The sequence below is a fragment of the Siniperca chuatsi genome, linkage group LG18 (genome assembly GCF_020085105.1).
Source record: "Siniperca chuatsi isolate FFG_IHB_CAS linkage group LG18, ASM2008510v1, whole genome shotgun sequence".
Lineage (NCBI taxonomy): Eukaryota > Metazoa > Chordata > Actinopteri > Centrarchiformes > Sinipercidae > Siniperca > Siniperca chuatsi.
The window spans coordinates 13064616-13083797 of record NC_058059.1 but is presented as its reverse complement, the minus strand read 5'-3'; the positions used below and the strand labels follow the sequence as shown (position 1 = coordinate 13083797).

General features: G+C 38.7%; 2 protein-coding genes across 5 annotated transcripts in view; one reads left to right on the top strand and one right to left on the bottom strand.

The window, feature by feature from the left end:
* gdnfa (glial cell derived neurotrophic factor a) overlaps positions 1-11090 on the bottom strand; it is a 51682-nt gene extending 40592 nt beyond the window's left edge. Inside the window, exons 1-2 of the mRNA XM_044173229.1 lie at positions 10960-11090; positions 381-480 (exon numbers count right to left, since the gene is read on the bottom strand). Of these exons, the coding sequence (XP_044029164.1) occupies positions 381-480; positions 10960-11031 (172 nt within the window). The 5' untranslated portion in view covers positions 11032-11090. The remainder of the gene's footprint in view (positions 1-380; positions 481-10959) is intronic.
* The window catches only part of pdlim5b (PDZ and LIM domain 5b), a 37308-nt gene continuing 29161 nt past the window's right edge, over positions 11036-19182 (top strand). For 3 of the 4 annotated variants that reach the window (XM_044173228.1, XM_044173227.1, XM_044173226.1), the window contains exons 1-2: positions 11036-11182; positions 16268-16373. In XM_044173228.1, coding sequence (XP_044029163.1) covers positions 16275-16373 — 99 coding nt within the window. In that variant the 5' untranslated portion in view covers positions 11036-11182; positions 16268-16274. The remainder of the gene's footprint in view (positions 11183-16267; positions 16374-19182) is intronic. The other variant, XM_044173225.1, reaches the window with a different exon arrangement.

Sequence of the window (19182 nt, the reverse complement as noted above, 5' to 3'; positions counted from 1 at the left end):
AGCAGACAGTCATCAGTCTCCAAAAACAAGTTTCACAGAGTTTCCTCCATGTCTACGTCAGACACAGTGAGTTTGGCTTCTACACAAGGTTTTGAGGAGTAGAAGCAAACACAGGTCACTAACTTTGTTGCCATCTTGCTCGGCCAAGAGAGGCCATGAAAAAAATAAAACAATTAAAAAAAATAAAAAAGCCCTCAAAGAAGCTGCTACTTTACAATTCTGATAGAAGAACTGTTGAATCAAACATTATCCTACTTAACTTGAAGAGATATTTACTGCTGGGTTGGCTAGATGATTATTTGATTTTATTATTTTCTAGACATACCACAATTACAAGGCAAATATAAAGTGATCATACAGTCACATTTGTATAGTCCTACCTTGATTTATTAATGTGTATATCCCCTGTAGCAGTTGTGGAGTGATGTGGAGCTGGACACTATCAGCCATTGTCTGAGGTCCAGTTATTCCCTTGGAGCTCTGAGGGACAAAGAGTACAACTCATTGACTAAGAAGGAAAAGGAAAGCCAAAGCCAGGAACAGGTAAGGTAGGTGCTCATCATTATATTTATTGATTTTAGATTCGAATAATCTCAATGCCAAAGGCTTTGAAGGCATGTCACCATAATCATGTAACAATCATAAAAAAGGCCCATGTCATGCCCATTACTTTTGTGTTTTATTTAAATTCTCTTCTAGACTCCCATCCCAGAGCAAGGCTCACTGAACAGATGTGACCACAACCCTATTGCCTGAGTCTTTCAACACAGTAATGCCCTCGGCCTGGGTGAGGAGAATCTTGAAAGCTGGAATAAAGAGAAGAAACAGGAAGATGAGCAAGAGAAAGAGGGTGAACATGAACAGAGAGAGACACAGCAAGTTCAGAAGGAGAAAGATGAGAAGGACTCACAGGTGCTCATTCAGCCAGACTCTCTGGACAATATTTTATGTGTGCACTCCAAACCCAACTCAAAGACAGGCCTTTTGGACCATGGCTATTGTGAGGAAAAACAAAGCACACAGAGCAGACAGAGAGAGCTTTTGCTCGATTTACAGCCTCTGGACTGTTCTGCTCAAATATTTGAGTCTGTGCAAAGATTTCTCTCCTCAACACCAGGAAGCTAAATGTTGAATATGTTTATTTATCTATGTGACTTTGTAAATAAGTTTTTGTTCAGGATTCTTGAGATAATCTTTTTAAGCAGCTGCTTAAACTTTCATTTCAACTGTTTTGCCACGCAGTGCAACCAAATGCATTTGTTTATAGGTTTTTGTGCAATCGTACACACAACTGTTTTAACTAATAATCCTGACAAACTTCTCCTGTTCAGGCTTGCTATTAACAAATAACGCTATCCTTGTTTTTGTTAAAGGAAAGTCCTCAGTATTATCAACACTGTCACACAAACAAAGACAAGTCTTACAAATGGAACCTAAACTTCAAAAGAACCTTTAAAAAAACTGAGTTTAAAATATTATGCACTTTTGTAAAAAAAAAAAAGAAGAGAGCCAGGAATCAACTGTAAACCCAGAACAATTAATTAAAGACCAACCAGATTTATTATCAGCTTGTTGTAAAGAGACCAAAGATTGTCTTTTTAAAAATGTTTCTTGTGTATTTTGTGAAGATGTTGATTTCATACATTTGTTTACTTTGTAATTAAGGCTAGTTATCAGCCTTGCTCATTTAAATGAGCAATGAGAAGATTTGGTCACTATTTCTAGTGAATGCCATGTCTACAATGCACTATTAGCATGCTCATTACGTCTATAATGCATTAATGAGTCACTGTAGAACTCATTATACTGAGTGTTTATCATGTTTTGTAAGTTGCTGACATGATGTGCTGTATCATGAGTTCAGGCATTTAGTAATGTGTTATACAACCCAAGACTTTCATTCACCATAGCCATTTCAAAAACAATGTTTTACATATTTGATATAAAGCATTTTGCTAACCAAAGTGTGTAAACAAGTCAGTGTATTTCAGTTACCAGACTTCGCAAGTCATGGGCACTTGACACTCTTATGTATCATCATCTGTTATGATACATTTGAAAACAAAACTATGAAATATAATTTTCTAAAAAGGAATAATGCTGCATGTTCTCAGGAACAGTACTGGCACAGCACCAATCACTGAAATTTTGCACCTTTTCCTTCTTTGAATATTCAGTATTTGTTACCCTTGGTGCTATTGTTCAATTCTATATTTTTTCTTGAATGGTTAATCATGTGGTTATCTGTTGTGGGAAATAAACTTTTCATATGGTTCTCAACACATTCTTATGCACAGTCTTCTTAGAGCTTGTAAATAATACTCAAATTAGAATTTCCTATAAATGGTATCATGCAACTTGTTATAGTCTTACCACAACATGGAACTTAAAAGCCTATGTGATCTCTTTCACTTTAATCAAAAACGTAAAAGACGTTCATAATTCTATTTTACCACTTCAGAGAAATGTCTTTATAACTTACTGTAGCTATGAAATAACAGTTTCTTCTTTAATACACTGTTGTCAATTTGCCTGTGGTGTTATAAAGCATTATAGCACCTGCATTATCAGCCTTCCAGAAGTATTACTACAAATTATTTATGTGTGAGAGCCTGCAGAACAAAGATAGTATATTGGTGTAAATATTTGTAAATCCACTTAGAACCTCCAATTTTTTTTAACCCACCAAATCCCATTTATTTTCTAATTGGTTGTCACATATTAGTGCATTAGAGTATATAGAGATAAAGAGCGAAGAGAAAGAGAAGGGGATGCCATCTAACAGATCAAATCCACACTGGCTTTAAAACCAGGACACACAATACATGTGCTTTGACCATCTGAGCCACCAGGATGACCAAAGTCCATTGATAATATGGATCTGTTGAATGTATATCTATCAGCAGGGGGTTGTTGTACTACATTATACATCCTTTTTCATTTTTACGTATATGCTCATGTAATCACATTTCCTCAAAAGGCTGAGGCCATTAATCTAGAGTAACACTTAAAGTGTGTTCTTCCTTCAAATCAAACACCCTTCTGAACAGTCTTTGAACTTGAACCAGGATTTCCTGAGTGGTTTGCTTATCCAGTTATGTAAGGATGATCTAAAGGTATGTACTGCAACCTTACATAAAGGACTAGAACACTTCAGTGATTCAATAGCATTGCACAGGGAATTTTACTGGTGGGCTTCCCTTCAGTTTATAACCATATATTGACATGGAACACATATTGAAAGAAAGCTGAAAGCCCAGCAGTCCTATGCAGCAGAATGCAAACAACAGTTAATGGTAATTTGTAGAATAGGTCATGCCTTTTAGCATGTAAAATAAATCAACGTGTGTTTATTCAACAACAAAAAAACAGTGCAAAAACAGAAGAATGCACTACACATCAGAGAGCTGAAATAGCCAGTAGTGATTTCTTTAAAAAAACAAAAAAAACAAAAAACAGCCAGATTAAGACAATGTTACAAAGTAATATTCATTCATATTAAGTAATACATTAGTAGCAGGACACATTGACGCACAGTGATAAAGCTTGGAATGTCTTGTCCACTAAAATAGTGTGAAACAGCACTGAGATGAAAATGTTTAACCAAATGTTTGAAATTGGGGGATTAAGAAGCTTTTGTCTACTAAATAAGTCTGCAGTGCTTTACCTGCATACTATTTTAACTTTGTGTACATGGAAAATGTCCAGACATGTCATAATAGCCAGACCAAAATTCATAAGGATGTTCCCCTACTGCTGCCAAACCTCTTAATTTCCAGCTTAACCTGCTCTGCTGCACTGTCAGTAGTAGACCAGAAAAGAAACTATTGGAACATAAGAAATAAGACTGCAACTAACTATTATTTTCATTATTAATTAATCTGTTGATTATTTCCTCCATTAATCTCACTTTCAAACCTGCCAATTATATCAGCACATTTGAGCCATACGTCGTTGCTTATTTTAGGTGTGGTGAGCCATGACTTGGTGACCAAAGCTTAGTGAAGTTACAGCAGCAACTTGAGAGATCAGTAAAAAAAGCCAGGAATTTAGTAAATTCTGGTAAATGACGTTCATCACTGACTATTAACACTGTTTTCTTGTTTTTATTAAAACCTTTTTCCATCTTCATTGACTTGAGAGGCCTTATGAAAACCCCAGCCTCAGGCTAGATGCCATGTCTAGGTAGACAAGAAACATGACAAGTTGAGTGACAAATTTTTAGGTATGAACCTTCCCACTTGCGGAGGAGGGCAGGGTAAACAATACACTACCCCCAGGCCATAAATTGCACAGTGGCTTTATTCACAGTATCTGCATAAGCTGTGAAGCATGTACTTTCTTTGCTGACCACTAGAGTGCATACCAACACTATGCAAAACGCTTTACAGGGATTCAAAACACATAAATGCAAAGGGAAAACACTCAGTGAAATCCTAAAACATGTGGACACAAATAATTTATGTGGAAATCTGCCAGGAATGTGCGACATACTGTGTGTAAATAAATACATCTAAAAACAAGTGCAGTTTAATTTATATAGGCTAGCCCAAAGGGATTTGTATTGTTACAGCAGCCAAATCACACAAGAATCACAACATACCATAAAGACACTCAAAGAGGTAGATAATAAGTAATAAAAACAAAAATGACTAAACTTTTAACTAGAAACTGAACTACAATGTATTTTGTATTTCACATAGGTCTATATTTGTTCAGTTTTTTTTATTTACACACCAGTACACTTCTGGTAACTAACTGATGTCCACTGGTGGTTTATAGCACAGTAGGATGACATGTGACTTGTCTGTCCTCTATACAGGAGGCATTTAGTGGAAAGATCACTTTCACACCTCACTAATTGTTAAAACTATAAACCAGCATAAAAATGACAATTACCAATATATACCACCATGTTCAGAACAGACACATTACAAACACTAATAAAAAAACAAAAACATTTGCATTTTGGAACATAGGTAGCTAACAAACTGCTTTCAGCACTAAGCAGTGCATGCTGGGAAATGTGGGCCATCGCTATGGCTACAATACTCTCAGCACCACGCAGCACATATAGTAGAGTGCGTGTGCACAGTTGAGCAGACGTAGTGGAGTCAAAGCAGTGTGTTCATGGTAAATTGCTAACTTGTGAAATACATTGTTGGAAAATCAAACAATCAAGCCATCCTTTTCCCCTTTCAATATAACTCTTAATACAACCCTGTCAACTGTCACATCACTCATGCTTATCACAACTGTTTACTGTATTAGCGATGTAGCTAGCCAGTTATAGTTTGTCAGTCAGTAGCAGATTGAAAGGTAAGCGTCAGAGCATCTGTTCATCATTCTGCAGCTCAGCAGACAACGGTGCAGTGGTGGTTTGAGTCTGTTGAGTGTTGACTTCACGCTACATTACCTAGTTGGTGAGATGCAAATGGTTGGAAAGTAAATAAATGTCAGGAACCTGTTTTTTCACCGGATAAGTTGAACGTTTCCCCTGAACGTTTATAGCAGAGTTATTGAGTTAATGTTTGTGACGGTTACATTAACAGTGAAATATTGCTACAGATGACATGTTAAGATTAACAAGAAAATAAGTGTTTCTGATTAGAGTTCAATTCCCTGAAATAATGGTTCAGAATAGGAACAAAGATGAAGCACGACTCAGCTTGAAGTTAGAGAATACATGGTTTAGGAGAGAGCAGTGGTGGAATGTAAGTACATTTAAGTACTGTACTTTAGAGGTACTTGTACTTTACTTGAGTATTTCCATGGCATTTTCTGATTCTTCAGCAATTGACTGATACTGAACATACAGTACTAATGTTTATTTAGCCATCTATTTTATTTTTATATATTCTTTACTTTCTCAGTGTTCATGTCTAGAATTGGTTGACAATGTATGTTAAATTATTTAACATATGTTAAAGACTGAATAAAATGATTTGTTTAAGAAAGCAGCCTTCTGAGTACATTTGCATAGGCATATCGGTGCAAAATTGGTGCACATCCACATAGATAAGGTCTATTTTCATTCCAGCTGAAAAATTCAATATATTAGCCACCATATCAGCAATTTGTGGATGTTTCCCCTCTAAACTCGGTCTCAAAAATCCCATATCGGTCGGGCTGTAACAAGTATGTGATTTTGAGGGGTTCCAGCAAGGCTATAATTTGTGAAAATGGTCTGTTTAAAAGCTTACTGTTATGTAGGAGGTTCAGAATGTTATGTAGATTATCATCATGTGCATCCAATCAGAATGCATAGAATCAAGCCAGGAAACTTTATTTTCTCCATAAACTCAAAGAAATTGCATTCAGGAGCTTAAAGGGAGGACAAACACATGGGCTGTTGAAACAGAAAGAACAAATACAAAATTAAACTTAACACAATATAACAAGTTAGACTCACATGTCAATCTTAAGGTAATAAGGATAAATAAGATTCTCAGTTAAACTAACATTGACACAGAATAGGAAATAAAAAGTAAATAAACTCCTCTTACCAGAACTGCCGCCGCATGGGAAAGTGAAGTGAGTGAGTGAAAGGGAGTGCAGTCTTTAAATAAGGAGTGATCAGGTGAACTCAATCAGGTAAATGAGGGAAGGAAAGTTAGTGAGGTAAAGAAAGGAAAAGAATATTGGGATCTTTACTACAGCTGCCCCCAAATTTAGAAATACGATCATAGACCAAACTATAATTAAAGGGTGTCTTCAGGTAAGGCAGGAAGTGGTATCTGATGAGCTACAGGCCTGACATTAGACTTATCTTTGACTACAGTTTCAGCTGTCCTGATGCACCCATCTTTGCTTAGTAGGAGGCAGGTCACTTTTCCTACAGGCCAAAGGGCTCTTGGTAGCTGGGAGTCAACAATCATCACATTGGAGTTAAGTTGAAGATCCGGTTTGTCCCTTTGCCATTTGTGCTGTGTTTGAAGTAATGGTAGGTAGGATTTGGTGAAGTGTTTCCAGAAATGACCAGATAATATCTGTGCATGGCGCAAACGTCGTTGACTGAAGAGATCGAAGTCAGGGTAAGACACTAGAGTGAGCGATGCATCATGTCATCCTATGACGAGAAGGTTGGGAGTGACTGGATCAACATCTGCAATATCCGAAGATACATAGCCGAGTGGTTTTAAATTAAGAATGCCTTCAATTTCAATCAATACGGTTCTCAGAACCTCTTCAGTGACCATCTGTGCACCAATGGTTGCCTTCAGAGCATTCTTTACCCTGCCTGTTTCCCATTCCCAGGTGCCACCGAAGTGGGGTGCATGTGGAGGATGTAATCGAAAGTCAATTTTTCTTGTTGCCAGTACTGACTTGAGTGGAAGAAAGGTTATTATGTAATTCTTTGTTCCCTCCTTTGAAGTTGGTTCCTTGATCACATACGATTTCCATTGGTGAGGAAAGAGTCAGTGTCCACGTTATTGAGGAGGTCAAGATGTACACATTGTGTTGTGAGGCATTTGAATATTATATCCCATCACTTCTCAGATCAGCGGCCAGTACTGACATCATATGGTCCAAAACAGTCTATTCCTTTGGAGTAGAAGGGAGGTTTAAGTAACCTGAGGCAAGCAGCAGGCAAATCAGCCATCTTTGGGATGACTGGTTTCGTTCTCCACTTTTGACATGAAACACAGTTGCACTGATGTCGGCGTACTGCCTCTCGTCCTCTCAAAATACAAAACTTTCGTCGTATTTCAGCAAAGAGTCTTTCTAAGCCAGTGTAGTGCAGTTTTTCGTCATAATCCTGAATGATCAATTTTGTCACATGGTGAGTAGGATCAAGTACAATTGGATGGTCTGACACATATTCCAGTTGATGGCTTTGCTGCAATCTACCTCCAACATGAATGAGTCGAGGGGTACTGCACAGCTCTGAAGATAAAACAGAGTAAATGACTCTGTGGTGGAAGTGGTTTGTGTGATTGGAGGCAAGCTAGGTCCTCACCAAAGCTTTCCATCTGTGCTCATCGGAGGATTTCCTGTTATGCTTTCAGGTAGTCAACTGCAGAAGGATTTCCACTGGTCAGATTGGAGAGAGATTGGGCAGTGACATCCAGAAGATCTTGGTAAGTCTTGCTGTTGGTCAAACTGTTGGTGTTTGGGACATTAGCAATGGTACTGATAACATCACAGAAGTAAGACCTTTTCAGCTCTGTTTGATCATCATCAGGTTCAGCAGATTGAAGTTTGGGCCAAGTATCTGGAGGTCAATGCAAGAATGGTGGGCCATTGGTCCATCTCTTTGGACTGAGGATATCTGGCAAGGATTTGCCATCATCAGCAGGGTTACTGGCTGAATTGACATTTCTCCAATCTTGATTGTGAGATTTTGGATTTCTGACACTCTTGCTCCCACAAATACTTTAAAGCGGCAAGAGTCTACTTGAAGCCAGTGGAGTACAGTTGTTGAATCAGTCCAAAGTGTAGTGTCTCTGATTGGTAGTGTGAGTTCATTCTTGATTAGGTCACAGAGGCGTGCACCGGATAGTGCTACAAATAGCTCCAATCTTGGTACTGATAACTGTTGTTTTGGGGAGACGTGTGAACAAGCTAGTATGAAACTCAGCTCTACTTGGCCTTTGGTATCTTTTGATCTCAAGTATGCAACAGTGCCATATGAATTTTCAGAAGCATCACAAGAGATATGGATGTCTTGAACTGTGGTGGAAGAATCCATCTCTTTGGAAGTGTAACAGCAAGGGATAGAGCCAAAGTTGACTTGTTTCAGACCTTGCTTCAGATGGTAGATGTCTGATCACAGGGGGATCATTGCTTGCCCACTGACGGAGGTCAAAGCATCCTGCTGAAAGGGTAGCTCTCAATTTGTCAAGAAGGGTACAAGCTGCCATTGACGAGGGAAAGCTTTGCAAGCATTTGTCAACACAAATACTGAATACTGCACATCTTCGTCAGATTAGTTGTCCTTCACATGTTGTTGTAGAGCATAAATTGCACAACAGGGGCTACAAGTGGTACTGAAAGGAAGGACTTGCCATTGGTACACTGAAGGGGGAACATCTTTGTTCATGTCACGGCACAGGAATCGAAGAAGGGGCCTGTCTTATGGCAAGAGACAGATTTGGTGAAACATACCTTTAATGTCACCACTTATTGTTACAGCATGTTGCCTGAAGCGCAGCAGCATGCCAAGGAGTGACGGCCAAGGGTTGGTCCTGGTAATAGGTTCTTATTGAGGCATTTTCCCTGGAAAGTGAATGAGCAGTCAAATACTATGCAAGCTTTGTTGTTATGCGTTACCATATGATGAGGAATATACAAAGCTTTTTTTGGTGCTGTGAACCTCTTCAGGGGTCAGCTTGGCCACATGACTAGCCTGCTCCAGTTTTGAAATCTCATCACTATATGAGATGGCTTTGTCTGGATCCTTGGATTATCGAGATTCAGTGTTACGGGGTCGTGACAACACTGCAGACTGAGGAATGTTCAACAGAGTTTTGACAGCTGCAGGTGACCCAGAAGGGCCCAGTCTGACTGGAGCAATAGAAGTGATCTGAGCCTATGAGTAGCAGTGGTGATGCTTTGTTAATGGATAGTAATGGAATGCCTTGTAGATGCTTGTATTTTCTTTGAAGGGATAGTACAGGATAAATGTGGTCTGAAAGTGCTAACTGGCTTGCAGTAAAGGCATGATTGATGGTGAAAGTCTTCTCAGGGTATGTGACAGGAGAGAGCTGAAAACTGACAGATGACTGACAGAACAACTTGGCGAATAGTTCTGAGTGATAATTTCTCAGCTTCACCATCCAGGCGGAGATGCTGCGTAATTGACTGTAGAAGAATGGTATGTTGAGAACCATCATCAAGGACAGCAGATGTTTGCAGACTTCGCTTCCCATTATGGAGAAGCACTTTTACCACTTTCAGGAGTACACCATTGCAGTCACTCGGTTGGACTAGATATAATGTCCTCACAGCAGGACTAGCAAGATTGATGAATCTTTGATTTACCTCACATACAGTAGTATTTGTAGATGTCTTCCTTTGCAGGTGGCACAGGCTTTCTTCAGGTCACACTTTGTGGCTTGATGAGTCCAAGCGCAGCGCCAACGTTTGCTTTCCTTTATCCAGTTTACCTTTTGATCCTTTGTCATATCAGTGAACTCAGGACATTTGCTGATAAGTGATCTGCAGTATGCACAAGTTGCACTTACAGAGCTACATAGTGATTGAGGTACATTCAGCTGACAAATAGGCTACCAAGAATTAGTATGACTGGGTCTAGGCAATCAATACTGATTTGACTGTGCAAATAAATCCACTAATGCAGATAAAAAGACCATCCATTACCAAAAATAGTATTATCAAGCAAATGTATCTAAATTACTTACTTTTTAATTTGTTAAATATGTTCACATATAATAGGGAAAGCATATATTTCTCATACAAACCAAGTTAGAAGATCTTAGTTCTGGTTGCCATCTTTGTAAAAACAAATAGTAATAAGGAATAAGTAACAACTTAGAAAACAGATAAAAGTCTTATTTATGTGCAGCCTTAGAAATGAATTGTGTTCCTGCTGAATGCATGATTGTTTAAAGAAAATGTCTCAAAACAGCGATAATGTCGACGAACAGTTTTCAATCTTTGAATAAAACAGTTTGAGTTTGATTAGGTTAGCTAACGTTAATTTAGCCTGGCGACTCAAGTGTAACGTTAAGCTAACCGTCAATGCAAACGTATGAAATCTACAAACGACGATGAGGTACAGGCTGGGCCTTTTAATACTAGATAACTGCAGCAAAATCATCTTTGCGAACAGCTGGGAGGGTTTACCAACTTTCAGATAGGTGGTGATTTTGTCCTTTTTGCAAATTGTGGCCGGGTTTTATCATTCGCTTCATGAGTGCTTTACGTTAGCCCCAAAACTGTTCCAGTTGTAGTTAGCTAAACGACACTTTAGGTATTCGCTCTACTACAACTCACCTGTACTGTCCCACCGTTTGGCAAGCCCATGCCTGTAGCTGTGTTGCCTTCGGTCAACATCCTCACACACATTGCTGTGAACCCTCCTACCGGCAGCCGGTGGGGCTGGCTTATATGCGGAAGTTTCAGTTCGCTCAATCCAGTTCACTTCGAAACTGAGAACAGACGGACTAAAGTCACGCTTCTCTCTCTCTCAACACCAGACCCGGTTTCACAAGGCAAGGTGAGTACTGTACAGTACATCTGACAAAATATTTCAAATAATGAGACAGGGGAAGTTACTGCTCGTGTTACCGTTATCATTTACTGCTTTATGTGCATGTTACAATGTTACAATTAAAAGAACATAAATACATCGGAATATGTAGCGACTCTACAACTTTCCAAAAAATAAACGATTTCTTATACTGGAGTTACACATTTGTTTTACTGACTAAGCTTTGAAGCAGTAACAAGTGGGCTAAAAATCAATCAGAAAAGTGCAGTAATAATGTCAGACATGTGCTTTATGTCACACCCAATGAGGCAACCAAAGACAAGTTATATTTCAGTTTCCGTGAGAAAAAAAGAAATAGCCGTGCTGGATTGTACTTCTCCAAAGTAAACACATGAATGAGGACGACCAGGGCAGTTATCCCTTTGTCCCATGACTACAACTGAAGGTAAAACGTTATGTTAGAGTAATTCCCCCAGATGTTACATTATATTTAATGATCTAAACTTAGACACTATAGTTAATTGAAGTAGAAATTCTGTTAGAAATAAATTGAATGTATGAATGTGTCACGTGTTGCAAGAGTATGGGGGTTAACTGTTGCTTTAAACCAAACAAGTGTAATCAGCCTGTTTAAAGTCAGGTTGGAACAAGTTGTCCCTCTGACACTGGTTAAGCCAAGGATATTGAACAATGCATTTTACTGTCAAACTGTTTTTTTAGGTTGGAAGATGGTGTAGTCTAACAAAAAATGTACATTTTTAGTTCATTCATATAAAATATAATGTTGGTACTGACAAATAATGTGCACACTAGTGATGTACAGTACATTGTGAAAACATTTCCCACTCTGTGAGTCAACATGTCCTGCAGTGATGTCACCAGGCAACATTGTCTCCTGAAGCATTGTGATATGAGCATGACGTCTGAAACTCTGACATTGTAACTCTATGTTCACCAAAACTCAGAGACATTTTCTTTCTTTCCAATACCTAAAGATTACTTGTAGGAAACATGACTTGACACAGCTGTGGGTTGACACATATAGTGGATTTTGATTCTTTCCCAATCAAGAAAGCTTTTCCACTATGAGGGGAGTTTTAATCTTTAAATTATTTTTCGACCGTGACCAGGAAGTTTCGCCAAATTGTAACTCAAATTCCCGCCCAAAATCCTGCATGTTCCCAGTTGGCAGGTCTTATTTACTGTAAATTCAATAACATTTAAATTCAGTATCAGACTATTTGGATAGTCTACCTACTAATTACAACATCTACTACAAGAACACATTTATGTCTGAGACAGTAGATAACTTGGCCAATTGTGCTGTGCTGAAAGGATTGTGTTTTAATCTTGTTTTTGGTGTGAAAGTGTTGAAATATTTAGCACAATAAAGTGCCATTATGACAGGAACTTGAAAGATAAGGCCCCAGTGGAAAATAACCAGAATTATGCTTGAAGTAGCTTAGAGAAGGGTTGATGTGCATGCTGCTGATAAAATGCTTGTGCAGAGCTCAACTGTTTTCTTCTGTTTGGGAACACTAAAAGGTGTGTCTGCTCATGTCTATGCATGATATCATTAGGGATTGCAAAACAAGCAGGGGCAGGAGATGAGGCTAATGTTTGTTCTCTCCTTATTAGGAAAAGAAATGATACTGATATGTGGGTCTAGTGTTACTTGAGTGTGATCCAAATTTCAGCATCAACATTTTATGTACCTTTAGTGAGATTTCCCAGTTGGCTATGAAATCTAATACTGAAAGAATCTGTTGTGAACAACTTACATAGTTGTAACAGAGCTATTCAATGCTGTGTATTCCTCGAGGGTGGTTTTTAAACAATGTCCTCAAGCAACAACTTTTATCTCAAAGATCTTTGCATAAAACTTACAGTATGTATGTCCATTGTGTCTTGTGTAACCCCAGCATTGTCAGTATTACCAATTTGGAGGCGCAGACTCAAATCAAACAGTAAACAAAGCTTGCAACAGTGTGAAAGATGTCGTTGAGTTACTTTATATTGAAGTTAGGACATCAGCTGCTTTCATGAGTTTGTTTTTATACTATTATTAATATTTAACATTGCTTTGCAGTAAAGAATGATGCATTTAGTACAGTGCTTTTTTGTGCTTTTAACATTGTAAATATGTGTTCTTTAACACTGTTATAACAGTTAGCTAATTATACAAGAATGTTTCTCAAATAATGCTGCAATTTGATTAGTTTAAATAGAATGGGTTACATTTCTTGGTGACAGTTGTATGGACAATAAATTGGGTTAGGCTTTATAATTTTCCCTAAAAATGAACTTCTTGGCTCACCTCAACCCTAGGTCACCTTGAAAAGAGAGACAGCTGTCTTCAATTGGTTGCTGTCTTATTATAGACTTGCATATTCTGCATGCGTGTGTGTATTTGTGTTTGGGTATATAAATAATATATAAATAGTAGAGCAATGTGCTCTGTGCCTTCCAGGTGTTCACCTCCTCCCTATCACTTTCACACATGATTTTAATTTTTTCTCCCCACCTCCCCACACCCTTTTATGGCTCCTCTTCTGGCTTCTTTAAAGAGCCTGTTCCTCTCCAGGCATGATGGTGAGACAGCGTGTAGGCCAACCCTCTGATATGATGTGCGTCTCGTACATCTGATCAGGTGACGGGCTACAGCAGGTGGTGCTGTGTCCCTGAGGGAATTTGTGATGGCAGCATGACTTACAATCTCAAAATGACATGCCTGTGGGATGACAAGGCATTATTATTCATGAAATACTCATCAGAAAAGTATGTTGCTTCTGCACTGTTCAGCGCACAAATGTGTGACTATTTATTTATTTTTTCTAATGCTCCTTTGCAAGGCAGGCATTCAGACATTTAATTGCTTAGTTTAAGAAGTCGCATTCACACATGTTCTTCCAGCCACAAATTATGTACTTTGCAAAAGTTAAATCTTCTTCACCCAAAGCCAGAAATAAAAGACCTGATATTCAAATGTCTGTCATCAGCATTACAGTTTAAAACTGTAAGTTCAGACCTTTAGAACATTACATCAGAACAATAAGTCGTAGCTTTATCTGGTTCTCGGTTGCTCTCTAAAGTAAATTCTGATAACCACTAACAATGCACTTATAAGTTCAAAGTTAGACTCAACTTTGCTCCTACATTTCCCCCTTTTCAATATAATTGTGTAAATGTACTTACATGACATATAATGCTTGTGGGTTAGCCTTTGATGTCATGCTTTCATGTCAAAATTCACCCTTCCTGTTTGGCAGGGCAAAGGTGATATATTTCCACATGATTTGTGTTTTTTCTGAACCTGTGCACAGAGGCTCACTTAGTTGACACGCAGACAGACTCACTACAGCCTGTTAGTTGATTACTCATGCCAGACTCTAGAAAGTAAAGTGTATTCTGCAAATATGGTATACCAATTTTCTCAATCATCATTCTAATAAATTGAATAATGCACTAAATCGTAACATGTGACTGCACTTAACCTCAGTCTCTCTTCCAATAAATAGCTTGCAGCTTAAATTTTTCAGAGGAAAAGGAATGCATGACAGGCAGCGCTTAAACCAGTGAAACTCAATAGTGCATGAAATATTTTACTGCCCCAAATAGCCTTTGCTGTGTCTCAGTTTTGGAACTGTCCATTTAATTTGAATGCACACATGTATAATCAGTATATGGTATTTTTATCCATCTATGAGGTAATGTATTATAGATGATGGTGCATTTAGTCATTGAGATGTTTGGAAATTACAGAAATGCAAGGCAAACCTGCCCTCCAATGAAATGTTGAGTTGGCAGTGAATTGAAGCTGAGCTCTATCAAGTCTCCAACCATCCAGGGTGTGCCTCGCCTTTACTCTGTCCCTATGCAGGCCCAGCAGCATCACAGTTGCCTGTGGAAAGACCAATGCTAACTCTGTTACATACTAGGGATTAACAGGAGTTTTAGCAAGATGTGGGAATGCATAAAATATATTTTATATCACCATTCCTAAGCCCCAGGAATGAGTGTTAAGGATGATACAGGTACAGGGCGGTTCACTAGACCATGTCTTACTAGGAGGATGAATAACATATCTGGTTTTTTTTTTTTTTTTTTTACAAGAACTTAGTTTGTCTCAGTCTGGGTACCTTTGTCAGAACATATTTTTCAAAAGCACTGGGTTCAGTGAAAGGACACTGAGATGATAGGTCCAAAGTGCAGCTCCAGAGTCGCTGATCTAAGATTCTTTTAAGGTAAAGAAAAGATTGTCAGTGCTTACATGCTAGAAATATTCCTGACTTTTCCTTTTTTAAACTACTGTGGCTTATCGCAAGCCCATTTTCGATTCGCTGGAGGATGTGCACCATTTAATGCTTATTTGCTTCAAAAAGGTTTTTCCATGCACACCTCATTATAGGTTATCTCTTACTTCTTAGTTTGCCAATCCAGCATATCTGTCCACTTGGGAGGATATAATGTATGTGATTAATCACAGACTCACTATTACCCCCATTGTAAATGGCTAGCAGCTTCAGAAGAGGACTATTAATAGACTGTTCAAGTAGTACTCAAGTACACTGTACTTGAATTTAGATAGCTTCAAAATGATAAAGTTTAAGCAAGCTATAAGACTGTAACAGTAGCCCCAACAGGTCGGTGAGAAGTTATTGGATGACAAAAAGGAAAGAGTGAATATTCTTTACAGTGTTTCAGGAGATAGTTAACTATTTCATAGCACACAGTGATGGAAAACAAGCAATGGCATACCTTTAATTTAGACTCATCAGAGAAATGCTTGTGTTTGGGTTTGGCAGAATATGTGGTTTCAGTGCTCTTCCATAAAAATAGTAATCTTTTCTGAATGCCAGTTGTTGGCTGCACACCAACAACTGTGCTGCACACCAGTTGTATGTTATGTGATACGCTGTTTGTTTACGTCCTCTTTTTCCTGTTATTCTCTTCGTCTTTTTATTCTGTCTTGTGATATTTGTTCTGCCAGTGTGGCATCTGTCTCTTGTTGGATTACTGTATATCCCTAATAATATGGGTTCATGCACAATCGAGTGTAAAATATTAAAATATCTGTCCTTCTGTCTCCAGGTGAATCATGAGCAGCAGCTACAGTGTCTCCCTGGCTGGCCCTGCCCCCTGGGGCTTCAGACTGCAAGGAGGGAAGGACTTCTGTTTGCCCCTCACCATCTCACGGGTGAGTGGAACACACACACACACACACACACACACACACACACACACACACCACCCTTCACTCCATGACAGTCATCACTGAGGAATGCTGTTCATGCTCACTATGCCTAGTCAGTGATGAAAGTGCGTATGCCATTCATCTCCTGTGTGACACTCATTGCTGGATTTAGACACCTTCTCTAACAGTTCATGGCCCCTCTCACTCAGTCCCTCATGGTCTTGACCTACCTCCCATCAAGGCTATTGTCGTAAAAATGTTAAATAACTAAATCGCAACCACAATATCTGTCAATTTAAAAAAACTCTCTTGAATTTCTGTGACAGCCATCCAGGATATATTTGGAGGATTAAGCTGATAGCTGTTAACAGCTGCTGTCATTTGGTCATTCAAATGAGGGATAGTGCTGGCCTTTCTTCCTGGCGTTAGCCCTGATGTGAGGTACTGGAGACTATGTGTACTGGGTCTGCAGTGGAAGGATCAGAACCTGTCCTTAAACGGCCCATCTGACTGAAACTCTAGACAGCCACAGTGGTTCTGTAATAACTATTTGGGACTTTGGGCCACATAAACTCAAACTGGGATTTGGCTCTGGCTGACCAGGTTCTGATGAGCCCTCAGCTGGGAGAAGGGCTGCTGGAGCCCCACTGCTGGAAAAACAGGCCTGTTTATGAGACAGGTCCAGCCTCAGCCTATACATAGTCACACTGTTTATGTTCATGTTCTAAGGGTCTTCTGTGCAACACTGACTGATGGACAATTAAAAGAAGTCAGTGCAGCTTACTATTGGTCTGTCACAGTCTTTTACAACCTCTGAAGTGTGTCATTTGTACTAACATTTCTTCTTGTCAAACATGATTAAAAGTAGGCAGATTGTACTCCAGTACCAGTGTTGCCAGCATGTGCCTTTACAACAACTCTGGCTGCTGCAGAATGAGCAGTGTTATTCAGTTCCTGCTGCTTCCTGTCATGTAACTGTAACCTCAAAGTCATGACCAAGGTCAGTTTATTTGCTGTTGGCAGGATCAGTTACAGAATTTTGAAAGTTGGAGAAGACAAGTGACTTTCCCAAGTGGCAATATGAACATCTGTGTTAGGACGTAGTTATTCTAAGAGTATGAAAGGCCAGCATAGCTGCTCAGACTATTTTTATGCCTTGCCACTATGATAATAATGGAATGCAGGAAATAATGTTGTCATAGTGGCATGTAGCTGTCAGTAGACATCTTGTCATTATATCTCAAAAAGACCTGATTATATATTAGATCACCTTCATATATACGAATATATAAAAATAGAAAAACTCCAAGCCTTTCCATAGAGGAAGAGGAAAAAATCAGCATCAAATTGGCCATTTGCCCCTCTTGCCCTTTCAAATTTGGCATCGGCTGTTGAAAAACCACAAGGCCAACATCTGCTCAAAATACCCCTCCATTTTCAACAGCTCTGTGCAGTTTCACTTCAATTCTCAAGAGTCTGCAAATACAAGGGTGCACTGACCCTTATTTCACATTGAATTTTTACTATTTAGACTTGAATATGTACTTATCCTCATGAGAGGTTCATTGTTCTTTTGAAATGGTGCAATATGCGCATTCCACTGTATAAAACTCACAGGAAAAATGAAAAGCAGATGGGCACCTGATCCCTGACTGATATTTGTAGCGATGTGCCATGTCATGTTTTTACTAGAGAGTTTAAAATAAAATTAGACAGGTGAGTTTGTAAAGGTGTCAAAAAAGCCAGACAGAAGCCTTGAATCTGTTAAAATCACAAGTGCATGTAAAGTGGTAATTTTGATCATTTCCACTCCATGGGCCATAAAAGTGTTGAATACCTCCTACGTCCATCAGCAGTCCTGTGTTGAGTCATCATTGGTCTGGAAACATTGCCATTGTACTGCTGAGCCAGGCAACGTGACTCTCACAGCTTTTCGTTCCATCACATTATTGGTTAGTGTCATTCCTGTGACATATTTTCATCCCAGCGCATGACCAGTGAATGGCACCATAAAGACTGGCTCAGATTTTTTGTTATTTTCCAGTGTCTTTTTTTGTGTATTTTGTATCTTCCAAATCCTAATGTCACATAAGGCACAGCCAACATAATGCATGCTGGACATGTGCTCTTTATGTTGTAGTAAAGCTGAAAAGTTTATATATCCATTTTGATACATTTTCTTAAATCTGATAGATGTCAGATCTATCAGTACTCCATCTAAGTAATCTGTAATGATCACTGTATCTGTAAGTTAAAGGTGTAACTGTATTTACAAAGGGAGGAGTAAGTGAGTAGAAGGTATGTACATGGAAACATCTGCCAACATTTTAACCATTACTTGCTGAGTGACAAGAAAATTGTGTAGACCACAGGCCTATTTTAAGGTTCATTAGAGACCCACGATGCTAAATAGACTGACTTTGCAGTAAAAAATATACATCTGTTGCTATCACATTAAAGCTTATTTTTATTTTGCTTAGATGGATGTGATTGCGATGGAATAATGACGTAATGACTTTACATATGCTTACCATATGTAACTGATCCAAAGATTACATACAATACAGTAAAGTATATAAGGCTGGTTGCATACAAGTCAACAACAGTCATCCTGAAGCCTTTTTTTTTTTAGAAATATTTGGCTTTGGCCTTGTAATAATACTAAATCAAAGTAAGCGGTGGAGTACATACCATAAGTCATATGTATTGTGTGATATTGAGTTGGGTTTCACACTTTGAACAGCAATGCTCACAAAATAAACGTGCAAAAGTCATCATACCACCCAGACCACAATTTAGGTCCTCAAAAATA